A 21,835-nucleotide genomic window follows, 5' to 3' on the forward strand; every position below is an offset into this window, starting at 1 on the left:
GTTATGAAGTTTATTCAATTTTATTTGATGCCACAGAAGCCTCCCAAGTGTTGTCAATAGTATTTGTCTCTGGCTGTGATATTTCAAAGCAACACGTCTGAAGAGCACCCACACTTCATAAGACCAGAGCACAACACGGGATGTTGGTCATCATGAAGGCTGTATCTATTTTTAGCTCGGCCCTCCACTCTGCGATTCAGAGTGTGTTCAGCCAGACAAGCAGGAGTCAATGAAAGCTACCCAGCCGGGATATTGTCAGCTGCTGAAACTCATAAAATGACTCTCTAGCCTGCTTCCATGCCTATTTCTATCATCGCTGCTACGATTCCTCAACTCACAGAGGCACCATTGATTCCCTCCCTATCCGTTCCTTGTTATTCTCATCAAATCAATTATTGTGAGCCATTAATTTTAGGTACACAATGGAGCTTTAGCTCACTGGGATTCTCGGCAGTCTACATCTGGATTAGTTACTAGAAAACAAAACAAAACAAAAATTCCCACTCCCCTAGAGCCTATTCCCACTCACCAGTTCTAGAAAGGGCTTCCTGTAAACCTTTGCAGGAGCAAACAACCTCATCTCTCTCCCTCGGTGTAGTTTGTGGGTTTGAACCACCAACCTTGATGTCACAAGCCCAACAGTAGCCCAGGGCACCACCAAGGATTATGTAAGCTTCTTTAAAACAGTCTCCCCACATTAAATTTATTCCAAGTATGAATTATTAAATCTCATCCCTTTGTTACATTTTTCTTTTCTTTCCCAACACCCAAGGCCTCTCCAAACTCCATGGCCTGGTAGCAGAGTCTGGAGGGTTGGACCTCAATGTCCAACTGCTGTCCTCCCTGTCTCATGGAAACAATGGATATAGCTTTTCCAGTTTGCCCATTTTTGCTCATTCCACTTCTCTGCTTGGGAAGTTTTGTCATTATTCTTCTGTTACCTCCAGGGCCCATCTTCCAAATTCTCAGATCAAATGTGATTTTAATCTTTTTCCTGCATTATCATAGAACTGTATGTATATCTTTCTTTGGGCTGTATTACATTTTTTCACACTTATAGATCTATCAGTCTTTTGTGACAAGGCCTCTGAATAAGTTTAGATTTAGAAAGACTTTATTCTCTTTGAAATCAAATAAATATAAACTTTTATTCATGTCTTATTCCTTATTGCTAACAAACAAACAAATGCTTCCATCCAATGAGAACGTACCCTCCATGATGTAAGCTTGGGAACAATACTTTCCAGGTAATTTACCCATTTCAGGAACAGGGATAAAATGACTTGTCACCACTAGTCTCACACAAATAAGTGGCACAGTGTATCTAGAATTAATGGCTCTTAACTGCAAGGTTAGCCGTTTGGAATGAGCAGCTTCTCCGCAGGACGAAGATGAGGCTTTCTACTCCCATAAAGACTTGCAGGAACAGTTCCACTTTGTTCTGGAGAGTTGTTAATTCTACAGCAAAGCTAAGATGGCCACTCAGCCTTCCGGTGACGTTTGCTGTTATTGTTGTTGGTGGCTGCCCGTGAGTCAATTTGGAGTCACAGCGACCCCTGGAGTGCAGAATGGAACTGTGCTGCCCACGGTTTTCAGGCAGTGCCCTTTCAGAAGCAGATTGTCTACGGAGGTGCCGCTGGACGGGTGGGGACTACCCACCTCTCTAGATCAGGTAAGCACTTGACATTTGTGTTACTGAAGGATCTGACTTATGTTAGGCAAGGCACTTCGAGTCTCTGACTTTCATCTGTAAAAAGATGTTGGATTTCATGGTGGCTCTATTTCCTTTCCCATTTGCTTTTTTAGCTGGCATTACCTTAGTACCCAAGTTGATGGCAACTCACATCACCCTGATGGTAATCATGCCATGTACTGAAGCTCCTTAACATGGCCTGTATGATTTCAACATCTTCATTTCCCTAATCCCTATAGACTAATGAGGGCACTTATACTTATCTAACCTGATTATGGGGCCCAAAGACAGAACTCAGGCGACAGTGCTTAGCCTTGGCTATCGTACATGGAAGGTACTCAAGCCATTTCACTTTCTCTCTCCCTATTAAAAAGGTCTTAAATGTCAACATTCAGCTAAACATCAACTTTATTTGTGAAGTCAGTTTTACACATCTATGTAGCCCTTGGTTAGAACCTAAAACAACATAACATTTATGTCTGTTATATACTCATATGTAAGAAGGTCATTTTACCACAATTATTATGTAACTATCAGCCCCCTAATCTTTAACTGTCTTATATAATAAAACTTAGACAACCACTCAATCTTCCTGCAACATTTGTTTATTTTGTTGTTGTTAGCTGATACACACACATTGCTAAAGACATACAGATTATATATATGCATATATGTGTGTGTATATATGTGTGTGTGTGTTTAGGGTCATCCTAAAGGATTTGACACATACAAAACAGTAAATGAATATTTGTTGAGGAATGGATGAAAGAATGAATGCGTTTCAGGTGAGTCGAAGAAGGGAAAAGAGCCCTGGGGATGAAATGGAAGAACTGGGCTGCTAGCGGATGCTTGGCACTGTGAGCCACCCAGTGGCTCCAGAGGAGGGGCCCTGGTGGCCCACATCCACAAAGATTGCAGCCACGAGAACCCCACGGAGCAATTCTACTCTGCCATGTGGGTTTGCTGTGAGTTGACATTTCTTTAAAGGCAAAGGCATCTAATAACAATAACCAGGACGTGGGAAAGAACCTCCTCTTTCTCCAAGGGCTTTTGCTACTGAGCAGATGACTCTTGAGAGCCCTTTCAAAAGAATAATTTGTTCATGATTACGTCAGGCAAATCACACCATAAGGATGACCGTCGATTTTTATTTCTACTGAATTAAAAAGAAAACTATCAGATCACAAACATTCATAGCTGCAAGACCTCAGAATGCTCTCTTTTTAAGCTCTTTGAATGTTCACAGCATGATAAATGAGTTTGGAAATCTGTTTTTAAAGCACTCTTGAGAAGTTGCTCACTCACCTAAATTAATCAATAGTGCTTACAGGTTTGAAAATATTAGCTAATTTTAAAACCGTAGCTTCCATCTCCCAGTTACTATAGGGAACCACTAGGAACATATCAACATTTCTGTAGAAAGCCATTTGATTGGTACTTCCAACTCAGACTAAATCCTGCTGTTAAAATACTTATTGTTTCATCACAGTTTAACAGTGCCAATAATGTGGGATCATTCCTGTTCCATTTGGGCCAGTAGCCAGATAATTGTATTTTTCTTTTGGTTGGGCATTTATGTTAAGGATAACTCATATTCGGAAGGAGCCCTGCTGGCATAGTGGGTTATACATTGGGCTGCTAAACACAGAGTTAGCAGTTCAAACCCACCAGATGCACTGTAGGAGGAAGAGGAGGCTTTCTGCTCCCCAAAGATTAATATCCTCCAAAAAGCAAAGTGATAGTTCTCCTGTAGTCTAGAGGTTCTCTGTGAGTGGAATAAACTCAATGGATTTTGGGTTTGGTTTTGAAGCCTCTGTATAAAGAGTGTTACATTAAGAATTCAGTGACTTGGACTCTTGTCAACTTACCAATTCACTGAAGTTTAGTCTACTTATCTGTGAAAAGATGAATTTGGGATAAATTTCTTCTAAGTATTCATCCATGTTATATTGTATGGCTTAATCTAAACTCACAGTTTGAAGAGGAGAAACATTCTGATGACCTTCTGGATGCTTCATGGACCAGATACCTATTTCTTCTTTACCTTAAGCTCTTGAAAAGTCTTGGATTTGATAGGCAGGAAGACAAAAGATGAAGCCTATCAAAGTAGAAACTCTTGTGTCAGCTCGAAATCCAAGCATGACTCACCTTCTCAAAGAGTTTTTCTCTCTCCAGCTTCAAATTTTCACTATCGATCCATGAGTCACATTAGTATGTAAAATTGTTCCAAAATTCCTTTTAAAAAATAACAACACAGAAATTTTCCTTGGCTCCAAATTATTTTACACCTATCACTTTATCTCTCCGTACAGAGTCTCTCTGTCTCTGTTAAAACCAGGTGGCTACACTCAATAATTCCACAGGCTTACATTTTCTTTTCCTCTTCCTCTTGCTTCAGTCTGGTCCAGACTTTCATTGCTCGATAGAACTGTTGCCAAGGTTAACTACAAGAGCCCTAGCAGCACAGTGCATTTCACGTTTGACTTCTAACTGCATGTCCGCAGTTTCAACCCACCAGCCATTCCTTGGGAGAAAGAGGAGGCTTTCTACTCCCATAAAGTACTCACAGCCTCAGAAACCCACCAGAGCATCTCTGGGTCAGAATCAACTCAATGTGTGTGAGCTATTTTGTGGTTTGTTTGAAGGTAAACTCATAAGGATGCCTAGTGGTTGTGATGCGGAGATCCTGAGCAACTTCAAGGTAAGATCTTTGAACTCACCAGCTGCTCTGTACAAGATAAGACCTAGTGATATGCTCCCATAAAGATTACAGCTGATGAAGCACTAAACGTAGGTTCTATTGTGCAGCTGTGAGTCAGAATTGACTGGACAGAGAGTACACAACAGTCACCACGGAAAAGCCCAGGTCCTGTAAGGATTAAGCAGCTAGACTGAATTGATGGCAGGGAGAAAGATAGGTGATCCATGCAGATTACAGCCGAGAAAACACTATATGGACAACTGTACTCTTTCACATGGAGTTACTGTCAATTATATGGACAACTGTACTCTTTCACATGGAGTTACTGTCAATTAGAACCAAATAGACAGCACTCAACAGGGTAATCAATGGCTACTTTATTACAATTCTCGTCTTAAAAGAGAGTTCTCTCTCCTTCAACTTCCGTGACCTCACACTCCCCTGGTTTTCATCACGCTTCTCTGTCTATTATTTCTCCAGTCTCTTTTCTAGTCCCTCAGCCACTACCCAGCTCTGAACAGTCTAGGCACTGCAAGTTCTGCATGAACTCTTCTCGCGGAATACTTTACCCTGCTTGGACTCAACCAGTCACATGGTGTGAAATAGCAGATATTTACAAACAATTTCTCTACTTAGGTATCCAGGATAGAGATTTCTTCTGAACTCCAGGGTCACATATTTAACAGTCCAAACCAACTCTCCACTTGGATGTCTGGTAGGCATCTCTAAGGTACTTGATCACAAGGAGATCTTTCATCTTTCTCCACCCAACTCCACACACACACACACACACACACACACACACACACACACACGCACGAGTTGTTCTTTTCCTTTTCATAATACTTATAAATGTATGGTTTGTAACAAGAGTGGTAAGAGCCCCCAATAAAATGATTATAAATATATATATGAAAACTCTATACATTCTGAGAACCGAGGAGTCGCAAAGTCTCCCCAGTTCTGTATTTCCAATAGCTCTCCTCCTATTTTCATCACCTCTCTGATTATCCAAGTAAGCTTTGTGTTACACTTCTGACTCTAATCCGTTTCTAAAAGAGTGACCTTGTTCAAATGTAAACATAATCTCATCACTCCATAGCTTAAAGGTTTTCATTAGCTCTTATTGTAATTAGGGGAAATAAAAGTATTTCAAAATTTTTGTGCAAAAATTACAATATGTTTTAACTCCATTATCCATGAATTTTTGAAGGCCCCTGATACTGTAGAATGTGTTTAAAACCATATGCATTCTTTTAATTCCACCTGCTTCTTCACCTTACCCGGGACTTTCTGCCTTCTCTCCACTTGGCAAACTTAATTTTTTCTGGCCTTTCTTGAGCTTCTGAAACAGACCAAGCCTTTTCTGCCTCAAGGCCTTTCCCCTTGAAACAGTGCTCTTCCGCATTTTCATCTCAACACTGCCTCATCATCTTTCAGAAAATATTGATTCCTTAGAGATTATTTTCTGATTTCTACAGGATTAATAAAGTTCTCTTGTCACATGCTCTCAGAAGTCTATATTTTCTTTTATTTCAAGTGTCGAAACCTATAATCATTAATCTGTGTAGTCATTTGTTCAATGTTTATATTCCTTTATACGTTGAGCTTCTGCAGCTTACAGACCACGATTATTCGGTCACTACTATATTTTCAGGACCTAACTCAGAGCACAGAACAAAGGAGTGGTGGAATCAAGATTTGTTGACTAAGTCTTATAGGAAAGGGGACTACGGAAGTCAAACACCTGGCTCATGGGAATGAGAACAGGAACCTGACCCCCTTGATTTTCACACGACACGACGCTGCTGTTCCTCTTTGTGACTCACCCCAACTCAATGTAGATCAGGGATCTGGGGACCACCCAGTGTGACCAAGGACCTCAACTTGATGTACTTGTACTGATCATGTAAGTGGTCTAGTAGAATTCTCTGGGAAAATCCCCTTGTCTTTCAACTTCAGTTTTCCACACATGTTAGAGCACCCTCATACCCTAACACCCTGTGGGAGGGGCGGGGGTGGTGGTGCAGGATTGCCTCAGACCCCGAGCTATGGTATTTTATCACCCCATTCCTTGGTGTTTTTCCTTTCTGCCTTCATTAGACTTACAGATGCCCCCATGTGCTCCGCTTTCACCCTCCCAATCCTTCTGCTCTGCTGGCATGGTGCTCATCTTTTAAAATAAACCACTCTTCCACTTTCCTATTTATATCCCTCTCTTTACTTAGTTCATAGAAAACCATGGTAATTATGCAGTGCTCTTTTTCCTTTAAGCTCAAATTAATCTTTTTATTTTATACAACAGACTGAAGCCCTGCCACAAAGCGGGGCATATTGATGCACGCACCACCTCCCTTGCATTCCAGAAAATAGCACAACCAATGCACCTGGAATAGAGTCAACGGACATCTTTATAAAAAGTCCTGTGACCTGTCACAGCTAGAATTACCTGCACCTGGAACAATCAAGTACTAAGAGGATGCCATGCCCGACTCATCGATAGATGTGATACGCTGCCCTCCACTGGCCCCGAGCCATCTTGGTGACTTAGCAGGTCACACACGGAATCAAAGGCAACTGCAGCACCAGGGGAGACCAGACCCTACCGAAAGAAGGACCTCATGCTTGGGAGAGTGGAGAGACAGTGAAAAAAGGGGAAGCCCCTCAACCAGACGGATCACGCAGTGGCTGAAAGACGGACTCAAACATAGCAATAGCTCTGAGGGTGGGCCAGATAGCGTTTCGTTCTCCTGTGCACCGGGTCAACCTGAGTCAGAACACCTCCACTGCACTAAACAACAATGACGGCCGTGTACTTAGGCCACGTCGTCAGGAGAGACCCGTCCCTGGAGAAGGGCATCATCCTTGCTAAAGCAGAGGGGCAGCGAGAGAGGAAGGTCCTGGACAAGATAAATCCACACAGTGACTGCAGCAGGGGACGTGTGAGGAGGGCGCAGGACTGGCAGCGCTTCGTTCTGTCGCACAGAGGGCCCCCTATGCGTCAGAACGGACTTGAAGGCACCTAAGGACAGTGACACAGCAAACACATGGATTTCACTCAAAGCTCTGAGGAAGAAGAGGGCAGAACCCACTGTGATGCTACACAGGGTTGCACCGCGGGGGGTGAGAGGACACGTCAGAGGCTGCACAGTACCCAGCACTTCCTCTGAGAGTCAGTCTTCAGACAAGGTCGCTGATTGGCATGGCAAACTATTCTAAATAAATCTAAACCCAAACATGCCAGAAACTCCCGAGTGATCCAAACTCCACATTCTTCCAGAAGACGAAATCAGCCTGGATTCCCAGTATGCCTCCCGTTCACATCTGCCCCACAGGGTCCTCGAACGCCATCTGCTCTCTCAGTGCGCAGTCCACCACACAGCAGGGTCTACTTCATTTCTGCTTCGTGAGAGCTTCCATTTTTGTAAGATAATCTTGAATTGTTTCAGCATGCTAAATAAATAACGCCTTGTTTATGAGCACTGTTTCTGCTCTGATAATGTTAGGGGAGAAATGTTTAGTTACATTTTAAAATTCAGGGAAAGAGATTTTGAACTTACAGTAAATTTAAGTTTTAATTGGCCAACTGAAACTTAGATTTCCGTTATTATTCACATCACTCTCTAAAACATAAACTATTTCTGAGAGAGTCAGTAGTCATAAAACCAGAAAGTTTATCTCCTGAGTATAAATTGCTTTGTGTCATCTCTTATCCAAATACAATAAACTAACACATTTTTACAATCCAAATTTCTATGAAGTATTAAGATAGTGGTTACCTCTGAAGGGAAATAAAAAGAGATGCATTCCGTTGCTAAAAATCTAACAGTAGATAATGTTATTAGGAATGGTCAACTTCTTATGGTAGCTGCAACCTTTCACACACAAAAGAACCTCCATGTAATGTTTTACATTCATATAGGTCATTCAAATTTGTATGGTTTTTGTTTGTATTTTTATGTTTGAGATTTTTTTCATGTAAAATAACAGTAAACAGAACTTACATTAAAAGCAAATCCACTGTCAGTAAGTCTATTTTGACTCTTAGCGACCCTATCTTGGGTTTCCAAAATGGTAAATATTTATGGGAACGGACAGTTTAATTTCTCCCTTTGAGCAGTTGGTGGGTTTGATCTTATGACCTCGAAGTTGTCAAACAACCTATCGCTTGTCCCACAGTACCTCCAAATGTCTTTCAAATAAACTTAGATAATGTAATGTGATACAAAGCAACAGCAGCAGCACCACCGCCGCCACTGTCATCAAGTCAATTCCAACTCATAGTGACCCTACGTACGACAGTAGATCTGCTTCTGAGACTAGGAATCTCCATGGGAGCGGTAATACGCATCGCAAACGAGTAAGGATGAGTATTATATATCACCAAAGAATAATGACAAAACTGCCGACCACCTCACGACATGGGTGGATTTGACAAGCATACTGAGCCAAGTCAGTCGATCCCATAAAGACAAGCGTTCTATGCACCCACAATTATGAAAAGAAAAGAATCAAGATGAAATATTTCCATAATGAAAGAACCGAAGTCCTGGTCGCAAAGTGGTTACGAGTTGAGCTGTGACCTGAAAAGTAAACAATTCAGAACCACTGGTAGCTCTGCTGCCAAAGTTGGGGGACCTTGCGGGGGTAGATCTAGTCTGTTCTATAAGGTCGCTATGAGTCAGGAGTGAGGTGTTTCAGTCATTTGTTTGTTTGTTTGTTTGAATAACAAAAGAAACAGACTGCTGGGAGGAGTAGTAGAAAATAAATATAGCAAGCAAACACCGATGTGTGCAAACCTTGTGGCATGCACTGGGATTATGATCAAATATTGATCTTGCTTGCATAGATACATAGACACACACACACACAGCTTTATTCTTATCGCTCTCCTGTGGAATAGCTGGGGTCTGAATAACTGACCTTGAGGCTAGCAGTCCAGTGCTTGACTCACAGAGCTACTAGAGTTCCCCATCATTGTGGGCCAGTCCGGGTTATTGAGTAACATTTACCAAGCCTTTAGGTAATTATTGCAACCCCAGGAGAGAAATAGTGAGTGGTTTTGTGGATCACAATGACTAGAACAGAAAAGAACAGAACCGAACCCTCACAACTCCATTCATGTAAAAATGCTAGCACAACAAAACACAGAGAAGTTGGATTTTAAACAAGAAAAATTCCCTTGTGTGCATGCTAGTTTTATATCCATGATTTGTGGCCTATCCTGAGTTGAAAGTAGCCAGCTACCTCAGAGGATTAGAGCATGGAAATTAGCTCTTCTCAAGAATTGTTAACACAACATATAATTGTATTTTCAGCATTCATGGCAGACTTTGAATGGCAAGTAGTTATGGATATAACCTAGCGCTACACAGAGGGTAGTTGCCTTATGAACTTGAACCAACTCAGGGTATCAACAATGTCAATGCAGCTTCCATTGCTTACCAGTGACAATTATCAACTAAAATTTGTTTAATTCTCTACCTCTCCAAAACACACACACACACACACACACACACACACACACACACACACAATTCATTAGATAAAGCTGGCTCTTATCTCTACTGCTTATTTCAATTTCTAATCTTCAGAAAATCAGTGAAATGCTTCAGATTCTTATATGATGAACACAGTTGGAATGTACAAGGACTATATAGTACATCATTAGGAGCCCTAGTGGTGTAGAGGTTACAAGATGGGCTGTTAACTGCAAGGCCAGCAGTTCAAAGCCACCAGCCAGCTCCAAGGGAGAAAGATCAGGCTTTCTACTCCTCTAAAGAGTTACAGTCTCAAAAACTCACAGGGGCTGTTCTACACTGTCAAAGTGGGTGGGTATAAGTCAGAATCGACCAGATGGCAGGGAGTTTGGCAGGTGTTTAGTTTGTTTGTATTTAGAGCATATAGTAGGTCATAAATATAAGTTGCCATTGCTGTTATTATTAACATCACCCTTATTTTCAATATTGTTTTAGTTCCTTAGTTAGGGTAGTCAAAAAGAAAATAATTGTCAGGAGACAAGTAGAGAAAGAACTATGAATACTAATATCCTCGTCAATAATAATATCATATTAAATAATGATGAGACAACGAACCCCCAAACCGAAAAACAAAAATGTCACTCCACATAAAAACAAAGCCAACACAGAATAAAGAAGGTTGAACATAAAAGACAACGAGAGAACCAAACACTATCTCGAATTGGCAAAACAAATAAAAATAGAGTCTCTTTATCACAACATTGGCTTAAGCAAGTTATCCCCGAGACCCTGGGACCATTAGCAGTATCAGTGTGAACAACGCCCATTTCCTCAAGAGAGCTTGTAACCTAAGCATCATTCAGCATGGAATCCACAGTCAGTGGATCCATAGCCTTACAATCAGTTCCACTTCGGAGAGGCATAAAGATAAGGATGTATAACATCAAACATCACTGAGTATAGATTTTCCAGAAAATGGCAAAAGTGTGCAGTCATCAAGCACCAGATATCATTATTGAATAACCAACACATGCCAAGTCCCTTGTGTAATGATTACATTTACTATTTAGAATAACTCCTTGAGGTAAATAATGAGTACTACTTTTCAGACAAATTAAGAGATTGCTCTTTGATATCACACATTTAGGTTTAAATAACTAGAACAAGCTATAGCTAGAATGAGAACAAAGGTCCTTATGCTCCCAAAGGCTAATCTCACCACCAATTAATAAGCTGTAGTTTTTATATATCAGACAGCTTGGAGAATAATTCAAGAGAGGCATTTACAAGCTTCCAAGCCTGCCACCAAAGCGGAGCCTGTGGAAGCTGTATCTAGGTGTGTAAAGGTAGATGTACACCTTTCTCACTTTTTTCCTGTACATTATGCCTAACTCAACTGCCTTGGCCTCATTATTACCAGATTCTGCACATTGAAACCCACCAAATCTAACTGAGAATCAAGAGCAGGCCTATTTGAACACGTAGATGCCCTATTTAGATTATATTCATCCATCTTTGCTCTAATGATGCAGGTCTCTTCATTCCCTCCCAAATATTTATTTTCACTGCCCCTTGCATGAATTTATATACATGACAAGGCTTTTTAAAAATTAATAAATAATTTTGTTGGGGGCTCTTAGAACTCTTATAACAATCCACATGACAATAGTTTTAAGAGCATATTCTCATCTCTCCTCGGTCCATTGGATTCTCGACTATTCTACGAGGCCCAGAAGAAATTCCCCCTCCTAGAAGAAGCTCAAAGATCTGGTAACCGAGAACTATTTAACTTTGTTGTCTTGAGTCTTATTGACTTGACCTTTTATTATCCAATGATCACTTGGATAATTTAGTTTTAGGTTTTAAGGTTGAGGTTTAAGCATTGAGGGAAGAAACAAATTAAATCCACTGCCTTAGGTCATTCTATTTGAAATCATGGGGATATTGTTGACCAATTGACCAATTGACTATGCCAATCTCTCTTCTGGGAAACAAATTCATGCATTATACATTCAGATTAGCGAGCAAATAATAAGATTAGGCCTCATCTAGGAATGATTTTTTTCATAAAAGTTTCATCAGTTCCAAAATTGGAGTAGAAAAAGCACACAATTTAAAATAAAACTGACTTGGCTTTAAATATTCAGTTGGCTGATTAAATAACAATGTAGCACACTAAAAAAGTTCCTTTATTCCTTACGTAAACTTAGAAAAGTTGTACATACTTCACGACGTTGTTAATATTGGACCTGATCTATTTGGAAGCACCTGGTCTATAATGAACAAATAATAAATCATATCTGGCATTATTTCCACAGGTTCTCAGAACCCTGACTCCCAAAGTGATCTACTTAAGGCTTGCCATTACTTTGTCTCTTTTTGTTGTTGTTGCTTGAGTCCATAATTTCTCCAATATTTAATAATAGATTGTGAGTAAACTTTAGAAAATATTGGATGCCTCTCTTAGCAATAAACACGTATTAAGTGTTTGGTTTAACAGCTAGACGGGTAGTTCAAATCAGATCATGCAAGCCTCCAAGATGTTAAATACCCTTATGAGAGATATTTACCTGCATTTTTATTTTGCCTTTCTGACAAAGTCCTGCTGACTAAAGGTCTTACAGAAAGGCTGAGAGCCAGTGTTCAAAGAGCAAAGAGCATGGGTGCTTGGTCCTGGAAGTGAAGGAGGGGCCTACAGGACAGCAGAAGATAGGTAACAACTACAGTTCTCTGTGCCGGGCTCTGGACTCAGGCTTTTTCTGTGTTGTCTTCATAGCTTCCCCATAACCCAGTGAAATCAATACTATTAGTTTCTCCTGTTACAAAAAAAGAAAACTCTGAGTAGTGAAAAAAAACAAGGAAGCTGCCAGTATTGCTGTTCTGTTGAGTGAGATATCCAAATCATATGATTGTCATTCAACAGAATGTCAATCTCTGCTTTAGCCAGAAGCTTTGTAAATCACAGAGGAAAGGAGTCAAACGCAATTCTTTCTCTCTCTCTTCTAGAAGTATGCTAAAAGTCAGTCTTTACATCCCATGACCTAATTCTCCTGGCATTGGCCACTGGCATGCTGAAACACCTATCTGCAAAGTGTGTGGCTGGTAATTTGATTAAATTATTAATACAATTAAATTAGGTATTTCGAGTAACTTTCAAACTGGTTCAAACTCAAACTCACTGGCATCAAATCAAGTCAGACTCACAGAAACTCTATGGGACCGGGTAGCCCTGCCCCTGGGGGACTGTGCGGCCATCATCCTTCAAGGGAGTAGAAGGCCTATTCTTTCTCACACGGAGCAGCTGGTAGTTTCAAACCGCTGACCTTGGAGTTAGTAGATCAACAGGTAACCATTACACCGAGGACTCCTGTCTCTGACTATCTAGGTATAAAAATTCGATTGAAAGTAATAGATTTAGATGAAAAGAATATTCATGTGTGTATTTGTAAATGAAGTCATGATGTAAAGTTTTGTCCATGTGACAACAATTCTTTGTTCAAGTCATAAGTTTCTGATACATCATCATTTGATCATATACTTGGGGGTTTTATCCCCAGGGAGTTTGTCTGTATGTATGTGTGCCCAAATCTGGTCTACTTTGTATCAAGGCCAAAGATGACCTTTTTTTATGTTGGGTGGTTGGACCATGTTTCTCATAGCCCAAACATTCAGTGCCAGCAGGGGGCTTTGTAAACCTGCAAACATGTTAAATTACTGGTCTATAGTAAAAGAGTGTATCAGTGGTTGTGGCTAATAATACAGACAGTACAGAGATTCTACTAGGACTTTTATGCACACATCCTCCAGATGAAGACGTTTGCCCTTATTCTGATTATATTTTCAACCAAACTATCAACGAGTGGGTGACACATGCACATATCATCACTTACAACTCTCTAATATTTCTAAGGCAAGGACTTCAAGACCAGTTATATCCTTGGATAAAATCCAGGATCTCAAAACAGACATTGTCATTGACTCTGGAGAGAAATTATAATGCATATCAATTATAAGTGGATGAAATCTAAACTAAGACAAATATCATTGGGTCATGACAAAACTCATTATTTTTGTTGCATCATTCCATTATCAATCAACACCAGACATGGAATCTACTTAGGTGTTTTTTGTTTCGGTTTGTTTTTTGGTGCAGTATGATTCTCTGAATAATAGCTATATTTTCCCAGAAAACCAGCAGCACTTAACTAATAGCACTTGGGTGTGAGTCATAAAAGGAAGAGATTCTTATGTGTCAGTGTTCATAAATTAGCTTCCTTATATCCAGAAACTTGGTGCAAAGTTAATCAATATGTCTAAAACAATACTTATGTCTCAGGAGATACCCATGAACGCTTCACATTTTAAATGTGTACTGTTACATCTGAACAGATGATAAGGGAGAAAACTGTATTGATGATTTTTAAAAACTGTTTGAAAGGATAATATATTTATTAATTACTTGTGTCATCAAAAGTAATTCTAAAATGGAGCATAAAACCTACATGTATATATTTTTCCAAAGATAGAGGCACTGTTTAAATATCAGAAATTCTGTACATTTGTGGGCGAGCTTGGAGAAAAAGGCTGTATTATCTGGTTATAGGTCCAAATTTGTCTACATTTGAAGAAACTCTTTTCAGGGCTTCTTTCAATGTATTGTTCTGTTTAATTTAAATTAAATACATTGGGAAGATGCACATATGAAACCATATTTTAGAGTAGCTTTTACTTGTATGCAGTCTCTCATTTATGTTGCTATGATGTGAATCAGTTGTACAGAAGATGAAATTGAACTCAGTATTTTGACTGGTTGAGCTACTGCCTCGGTGAATCAAGAGTTCAAAGAACAGGTATAAATCTTGATTGTGCTTTAAGTTTTGCTTACAACCATCAAGAAAATAAAATTATAACATATGAATCAATTATTGTTTGGAAAAATGAGCAATAAAAAATCACTCCAACTTTATAAGATCAGACATGGAAAATTTTAATATTTTAAAAGGTTACTTTGTGGTTTTCATTTGGGACTTAGAGAGGTTCTTTTACTAAATTAAATTTTATAAAATGATGATATGGATGGAATTATAGCATACTATATACCAAATACAATGCAGATGGCTGCTCTGATTCTCCAGGATCCAGAAATACGCGCACTACTGAATCCAGTCCATTCCCATTAAGGCGATGCTCTCGCAGCCGAGAAAAATGACTCCCCTAAGATCACACAGGAACTTGGAAGGCTGAACATGAAGCGAGTTGTACAAATCCTTTACAGTCCACATGCAGGAGAAAGTTAAGGATGTCTATTCCTATCAAGATTCACCATCTTGGAAACCATTCCTTTTCCCATTATTAAAAGGTGATTGAACATAATTTGTGTAGTTATCTATCTTAAGGATTTGAAACCCTTTACCTTGATTTAATTTTATTCTAAGCTTTTTTTTGTATTTATAAGTTTGGGGACACATCAGATAGTTGCCTAGATTTTCAATGTCCATTTTCTGGATTAAAATCTTCTGTTTAGAGTCCATAAATAAGAAATAATCTCTTCATAGTGCAAGCTTGATTTCTGTTAAATCCTAAAGTTTATCTCAGAAATCTCAGAACAATGATATTAATGTGTTCCAAAATTGCCTTTGAACTGATAAACATAAACTCTGATTATAGACTTCCCTGACCAGTGTAATTATTGTAAAATCTGAACTCATGTGAATAAATAATGCAGATTTTAAATTCTTAAATTATCAAACAGATTCATCATTTTATCTACCCCCCTTTCCTTCTCCTTGAAGTCTCTTTGAGATATCAGCACTAGTACTATCATTATTATTATTTTTGTTTGTGTTGGTTTTTAAAAATCAATTTATTGGGGCTCATACAATTCATCACAATACATAGATCAATTGTGTAAAGCACATCTATACATTTGTTGCCCTCATTATTCCCAAAATTCGCTTTCCTCTTGGGTTCCCGGAATCAGCTCATTTTCCTTTTTTCCCCTCCCCCTCCCTTCCTCCTGCCCTCTCCCCCATGCACCCTTGATAATTTATAAATTATTATTGTATCTTATATTACACTGTCCAGAAGAAGAAATAAATATGTTGACTCAGACTAGAACATCACATCCCGTGATCGGTCCTCATCTCTTTTATCGTGATCTACCACTGGCACCGCTGAACTCAGAAACGGTGTCCCCATCCCATACGGTCGCTATGAGTTGGAATCAACTTGACTGAAATGTGTTTGGTTTGGGGTTTCTCTTTCTGGTTCACATGCCTTTCTGCCCCACCTTTGTCCTTGCTTCCTTAAAGATTCTCCTTTCTTGAACCCTCCATGGCCAGCCTACTAATTCTGTTTTCACTCAGGGAGAGTTTGCTGTCACAGAGAGAATTATCTCATGTGAGCTTTCTAGCAACACTAAGAGTCAGGTACTACTTTCATTCTTACTTGATAAATGAGGACACTGGATGGGAGATCTGGAATTTATATGCAGGTATTAACTCCAGACCATGCACGGTGATAGATGAATTAGCAATGTGATACCACGTTCCAGTAAACTGTCAAGAGCATGATGTACCTTTACCCATGAATAGCCCATGAACTAGTTTAAGATCTCTCTGCTTCATAGGCCCCTATAGCTCTCTGAGAAATGATATCGACTCTAATTTCTCACTGGTAATAAACTTAGTTTTGCCCCCATCTTCCCTTATTCATTAGGAAGAACAGTATTCCGGTTCATCATTATACTTTCTATAGTAAATAGCACAGGGGCTTATACATAGCAATCCCATAAACATATTTATTACACGATGCCATTATGGAAAGAGTTCATCATCAGAAGAAAAAAGAAAAAAATCAGTTTATCACCTATAATTTAATAAACATAATTTACCTAATTGAATATTTATTTCTTCACAAATTAAAATTTTTTAGTTTATAAAAATTATCAACTGTTTAAGAACTCCATTCACTCAGTCAAATGCGTTATTTCACTTTACTGGAAAGACAATGGGATTCCAACGATTGTTGCACGACCCACATGAATTTTGGGGTATGTTAATTAGTAAAACATAAAAATAATTCGATTTGATAACAACTATGAAGTTATGACTGATTTATTTCCTTTCCACAGAGTTGTTTACATGTTTTTCTATGTATACACATTTGGAAACTAATCTTTATATTAACTCATCTTGGAGTAAAAAGGCATTATTTATGTTTCCTTTACAAAATGCTAAACTAATGCAACTTTTGTAAACTGGACAGTGTAACATTATTTAGAGACTATCTTAGTTACTCACTCAATTATTGAATTTCAAAGGTAGAATGATTTGAGAAATATTTGAAGTTTCTCTCTCCTATTATCTAAACATTGATATTAAATCTAATTTTGATAGTTGCCCAATAGAAATTTTACCTTAATTTTCCATTTCAAGAACAATAACACTAACAACATCAATAATCAAACTATCTATCAACAAAATCATTACCGCATATAAGATATACCATTACCAGATAAACATTTTCCTTTTATCATTAACATTGAAATGTAATGTTTGTATTGATAAGAACTGCTTGATAAGGAAAATGATAACTTGGGGGAGGTTAGTAATAACTTATTATTGGATTTAGAATAAATATTCTTCCACTGTTTTCAGGTTAGAATTAAACACCATTTTCCTTTTTCTTTTTTCTCTCTGTATATTTCTGAAAATTCAAAACCTCACCAAACTTTGAACAATAAAACCAAAACACGATTTCTCTAAAACATAATACTATTAATTTTAAGAATGCTAGTGCATCCTCCAAAATTAGTCACTTTGGAATTTTTCTTGAAGTTCTAAGTAAACAATGTATCTCAGTCACTTAAAGATCAAGTCAGGAAATCATGATTATTAGCCACACCTATGGATTGTCAGCAATATGGGATATCTTCCTAGTAAGTCAGCTTGAAAGAATTAAGCTGGAGACCCTGAAGGATATGGAACCTCTGATTGGAAGGAGAAGAAACCTTGTTTATCACAATTAGGCCCACACTGGGTTATATTATTGATTGATAGTGGAAAAAGTGGGCCTCTAAGACTTCCTAAATTTACCTCAAGTTAATAAAGCATGATGGGTCTGCTATATGACCTAAAGAAAATCAGAAGTGCTCTCTGAGCAAGGCTGGGTTCTCTTTAGGCTGACTACCCTCCATCAGAATGCAGCTGCCTACCATACGGAGGGGGAACTCGCTGCCTATCACTTACAAAAGATTTTCCAGACGTGAAGTGTCATGAAACTAGTAAGAAAGAATGAAGAGCAGCGGTTCCAATCCTGGCATCCACACTCACCCCCCGTTGCTATTTTAGGAACATCAATGGAGCCTTTGGTATACCTTGGGTACTCCTGGCCTGAGAAAAATCCATAAAATCTACCACTGCTCATTCCTGGCACAAGGAAATGGAACATTCTCCTTTTCACAGAAACAAGAGACTGAGGGAGTGTGCTCTCCCTAGGCTGGAGCCCCTCAGCAGCACCACTGGGCAATCCTCTACAAAACCAGCCAGGGGGAACTGCCTGCCCTTGAACCCCCAACTTTAAACCGAGCCATGTAATTCAGTCTTAAGCCCAGGTCATTCATAATAAATAAATAAATAGACAAGTTCTAAAGAAAAGGACTACCTCAGGAGGCATCGCTTGCCAACACAAACCTACAGGTAAGCCTGCGATCGTTTTTTGAATTTCTTCCCCAGGGAGGGAGGGACCAGGGCACACACACTGACTGTCACCGTAAAGAGGCAAAGAGAGAGTGAAATGGCTCAACGTACACACACCCCGCTCCATACCGGGGACGAGTCTCCGAGCTGCGGCTTGTGCTGTCGGAGAGCCAGGCTGAAGCTGACCGCTCCCACGGCCACGCTGGACAACCCCAGCCCTATCTCCAGCACGGACAGCACCAAGAGGCTTCCAATAATCTGGCCGCTGGTGCACATCCTCCCTCGGTCATCATCCCTTCCAGATCAGGCAGGGAAACCAACCTTCCACCTTCTTTCTTCCACTAGCCTCCGGCCCCCTTCTGCCCCCTACCAGACCCCAAAACTTTTTCTTCACCAGCGAAGCAGTATCCAACAAGGAAGAAATAAAACCGGAATCAGAGACTCTCCGCCTGGCTGCGCCGGAGGCAAAGGGCTTGTTCCAGTCGCGGCACGATTAGACTGGGCTGGTAGACGGATTGGCCCGGGTCCGGTGCTCCAGGGAAGAAGAGCGCCCACGACACACAGCGCAGGGTTTGCAGGAACCAGCCCAGAGCCGGCGGCTCCCCGGGAGCTGTCCAGAGTTCTGCCGCGTCGCGAGGCTCCGCAGGGAAGCACCGCGGGCGCCTCTGCCTCCCAGACCTTCTCAGGTTCCACGGTGCTCTTTCCTGGCCAAGGAAGGAGGTGGGCTTGGCTTCCCGGGGATCCAAGAGCGACTGCTCACAGGTCCCCTCTCGGGCTCCCCCTCGCCTCCTCTCCTTTGTTTTCGGGCTAACACCAAGTGTTTCCGCGAGTCTCTCCGGCCCCTGGGCAGAGCCTGCGGACGGCATTCAGTACCATGCTCCCAGCAGTTGCTGTGTCGCCAGAAAAGGCGACCTTGTCTGATGGCCTCTTTGCGTCTGGGTTTCTTCTCCCCTGTCGTCGTCCTCTTCCACTCCCCCCTCTCTGGATCCGATTCTCTCTCATTGCAGTGACCTCATTGGGGTTTAAGTGGTTGACGGAGGAGGGAAAAGCCTGATGAATTTGTGGTCTAGAACCAATACTCTTGGCTGCCTTTTGCCGGCCCCGCCCGGGACCCTAGCCACAGGGATCCCAGCGCTCCCTACCTCTGCACTGGCTCCCTTCTGGGCTGGTATCCAACTGAGAGGGCAGGCGATGCCTACGTCAACGCGGGGCTCCTTTTGTGTGAAACTTTCTTGTGCCTGTACTCCTGATATTGGGGGGAGTGAGCAAAGAAAGAAACAGAAAGCGCGGGGATTGGAGAAAGGCTACCATCGTTAACTCACTAAGGCTGTGTGTGTGTGTGTGTGTGTGTGTGTGTGTGTGTGTGTAGGGGGGCTACCCCAGGGGGTGAGGGTGGGGGACCCTGGCCAAGAGTTCACTAGGAGTCCAGGAGAGCTTCACCAAGGAACTCCTCTGCTAGAAGAGCAAGAATCAAGCCTACTTCTAAAGATTCCCCTCCTGCTGTCAAGACCTGTCACCTTCCTTGCCTGGGAACAAAGAAGCAGTTGGCTAGGTCTGCGTTTCGGTGCGATGGTCCCTGTTCATTCCCAGCTCAATGGTCCCTGTTCATTCCCAGCTCGCAGACTCTAGCTCCTCCTTGGGAGCTCGGTCACATGCTCAGATGCAGGTTAGTCTGGCTGGGGCCCTGTGTACTTACTCAAATGCAAGAGATGTGCATTTATCAGTATTTGAGTGTACATTGGGGAGGATTTGTTTTGCAAAAAACCCTGGCTCATTGAAGAATGGTATATGACAATGTGCATCAGTAAAACAGTGAGCAAGCTTGGTAGTTTGGGGTCCTGGTGTTGAAAATACTGTGGGTCACGTTCTGCACTAGCTGGTTTTATCTAACGAAAAGCTGCCAGGCATTTCATCAAGATCCTAGAAGCGGAGAGAGGTGTGGAGCCAACGTATTTGTCGTCTGTGTGACAAATTGGATTGCCAGTGGGAGATGGATTCAAGGGAAACTGAAAGAAAAGAAGGTTGGGTCAGGTCACCACTCCAACTAGACCAGGACACCCTCGCTAGTGAGACCACAAAGAACAGTGCAACACAAGATCCCCTCTGCTCAGAAGCTTCTTTCCTTAACCCCAATCTCGAGAGCATACCAGTTGAATGGTATTAATTTATAGCCTATGAATGTTTTGGTTTTCTTTGGATTTGTTTCATCGTTCATATTCAATCCTGCACCACACTTATTTCCTCTGTGACCTACTTGTGTCTTACATCTTTTTAAAATTCTAATCTTCTTCCCTTAAAACAACCCAAGGAACATGAATTGAATTACAAGTCCTTAGGTCTTCACGAGTTGTCAGCTAATGTGGTATCTGAAGAACAATTTATATACTTAGCTTGAAGGATGATTAGTGGGTTCACTTTTCCAGTTTTTGAAAACCATTATATATACAGCTGTTAAAATGCTCTCAAAGAGATTGTTGTTTAGTGAAGAATAGTTTATGTTATATAAATCTTGCAGAAATCATCTAAGCGATCAAGTTTATATTTAGAAATAAGATGCACCTGCTTTGCCTAAGCTTTGATTAGGCTTTAGTTAGTTTACTCTTTTTAAAAATTCTTCTTCCCGAGGAGGAAAATAATAATGGCAAATTATAGCGATTAGAAAAATAACTTGATTGATGAAGACATGTAGGAAGGAGTGTTATAGAAAGGGACATTAATTTGTGTAGTGAACATGTAAGTGTTGTTAACAATAGTAGATACATTTCACAGGGATAAAGTAATGAATAAATCATGTATTATGATTGAATTCTCAACTCTGATAGTGATGACTACCTATATGTTTGCTTAGTTAACATAAAGCTCAATTTTATTCCTGATTATAAACAATCTTGAGTGATCTGGGGTCATTGATAAAAGTTCCCTCTGACAGAAAATTAAATACCTATGAATAATTCAATTTTCATCTATAAGGAAACTATAATTAGTTGAACAAAAATTCCTAATATTGATAGGAATTTTTAAAAACACAAATTCATTTTGACAATTGAGTTAGTACAAAATTAAGTTTTCATTCTACAGAACCCATATTTATCTATAAAAACATGATTAATGATGTTAGGATCTTTAAAACTGTATTACACCTGCTCTGAGAGACAAAGTCTATTTTCCATTCCTTCTAAAGTAATATGCATTTCCTGCCACAATAAACGGAAGACATCTAAAATGTCTTCATAATCATGAGAATAAAGTAAGAGAAAGGGTT

General features: G+C 40.3%; 1 protein-coding gene across 9 annotated transcripts in view; it reads right to left on the minus strand.

The window, feature by feature from the left end:
* TMEM196 (transmembrane protein 196) overlaps positions 1-18,854 on the minus strand; it is a 55,188-nt gene extending 36,334 nt beyond the window's left edge. For 5 of the 9 annotated variants that reach the window (XM_030885293.2, XM_045289008.1, XM_045289009.1 and 2 more), the window contains exon 1: positions 18,685-18,854. In XM_030885293.2, the coding sequence (XP_030741153.1) occupies positions 18,685-18,849 (165 nt within the window). In that variant the 5' untranslated portion in view covers positions 18,850-18,854. The remainder of the gene's footprint in view (positions 1-18,684) is intronic. The other 4 variants (XM_004702708.2, XM_045289010.1, XM_045289005.1 and 1 more) reach the window with 2 other exon arrangements.
* Positions 18,855-21,835: the final 2,981 nt, after the last annotated feature.

This window comes from Echinops telfairi, unplaced genomic scaffold (genome assembly GCF_000313985.2).
Source record: "Echinops telfairi isolate 266 unplaced genomic scaffold, ASM31398v2 ScPeMD7_23;HRSCAF=83, whole genome shotgun sequence".
Taxonomy (NCBI): Eukaryota; Metazoa; Chordata; class Mammalia; order Afrosoricida; family Tenrecidae; genus Echinops; species Echinops telfairi.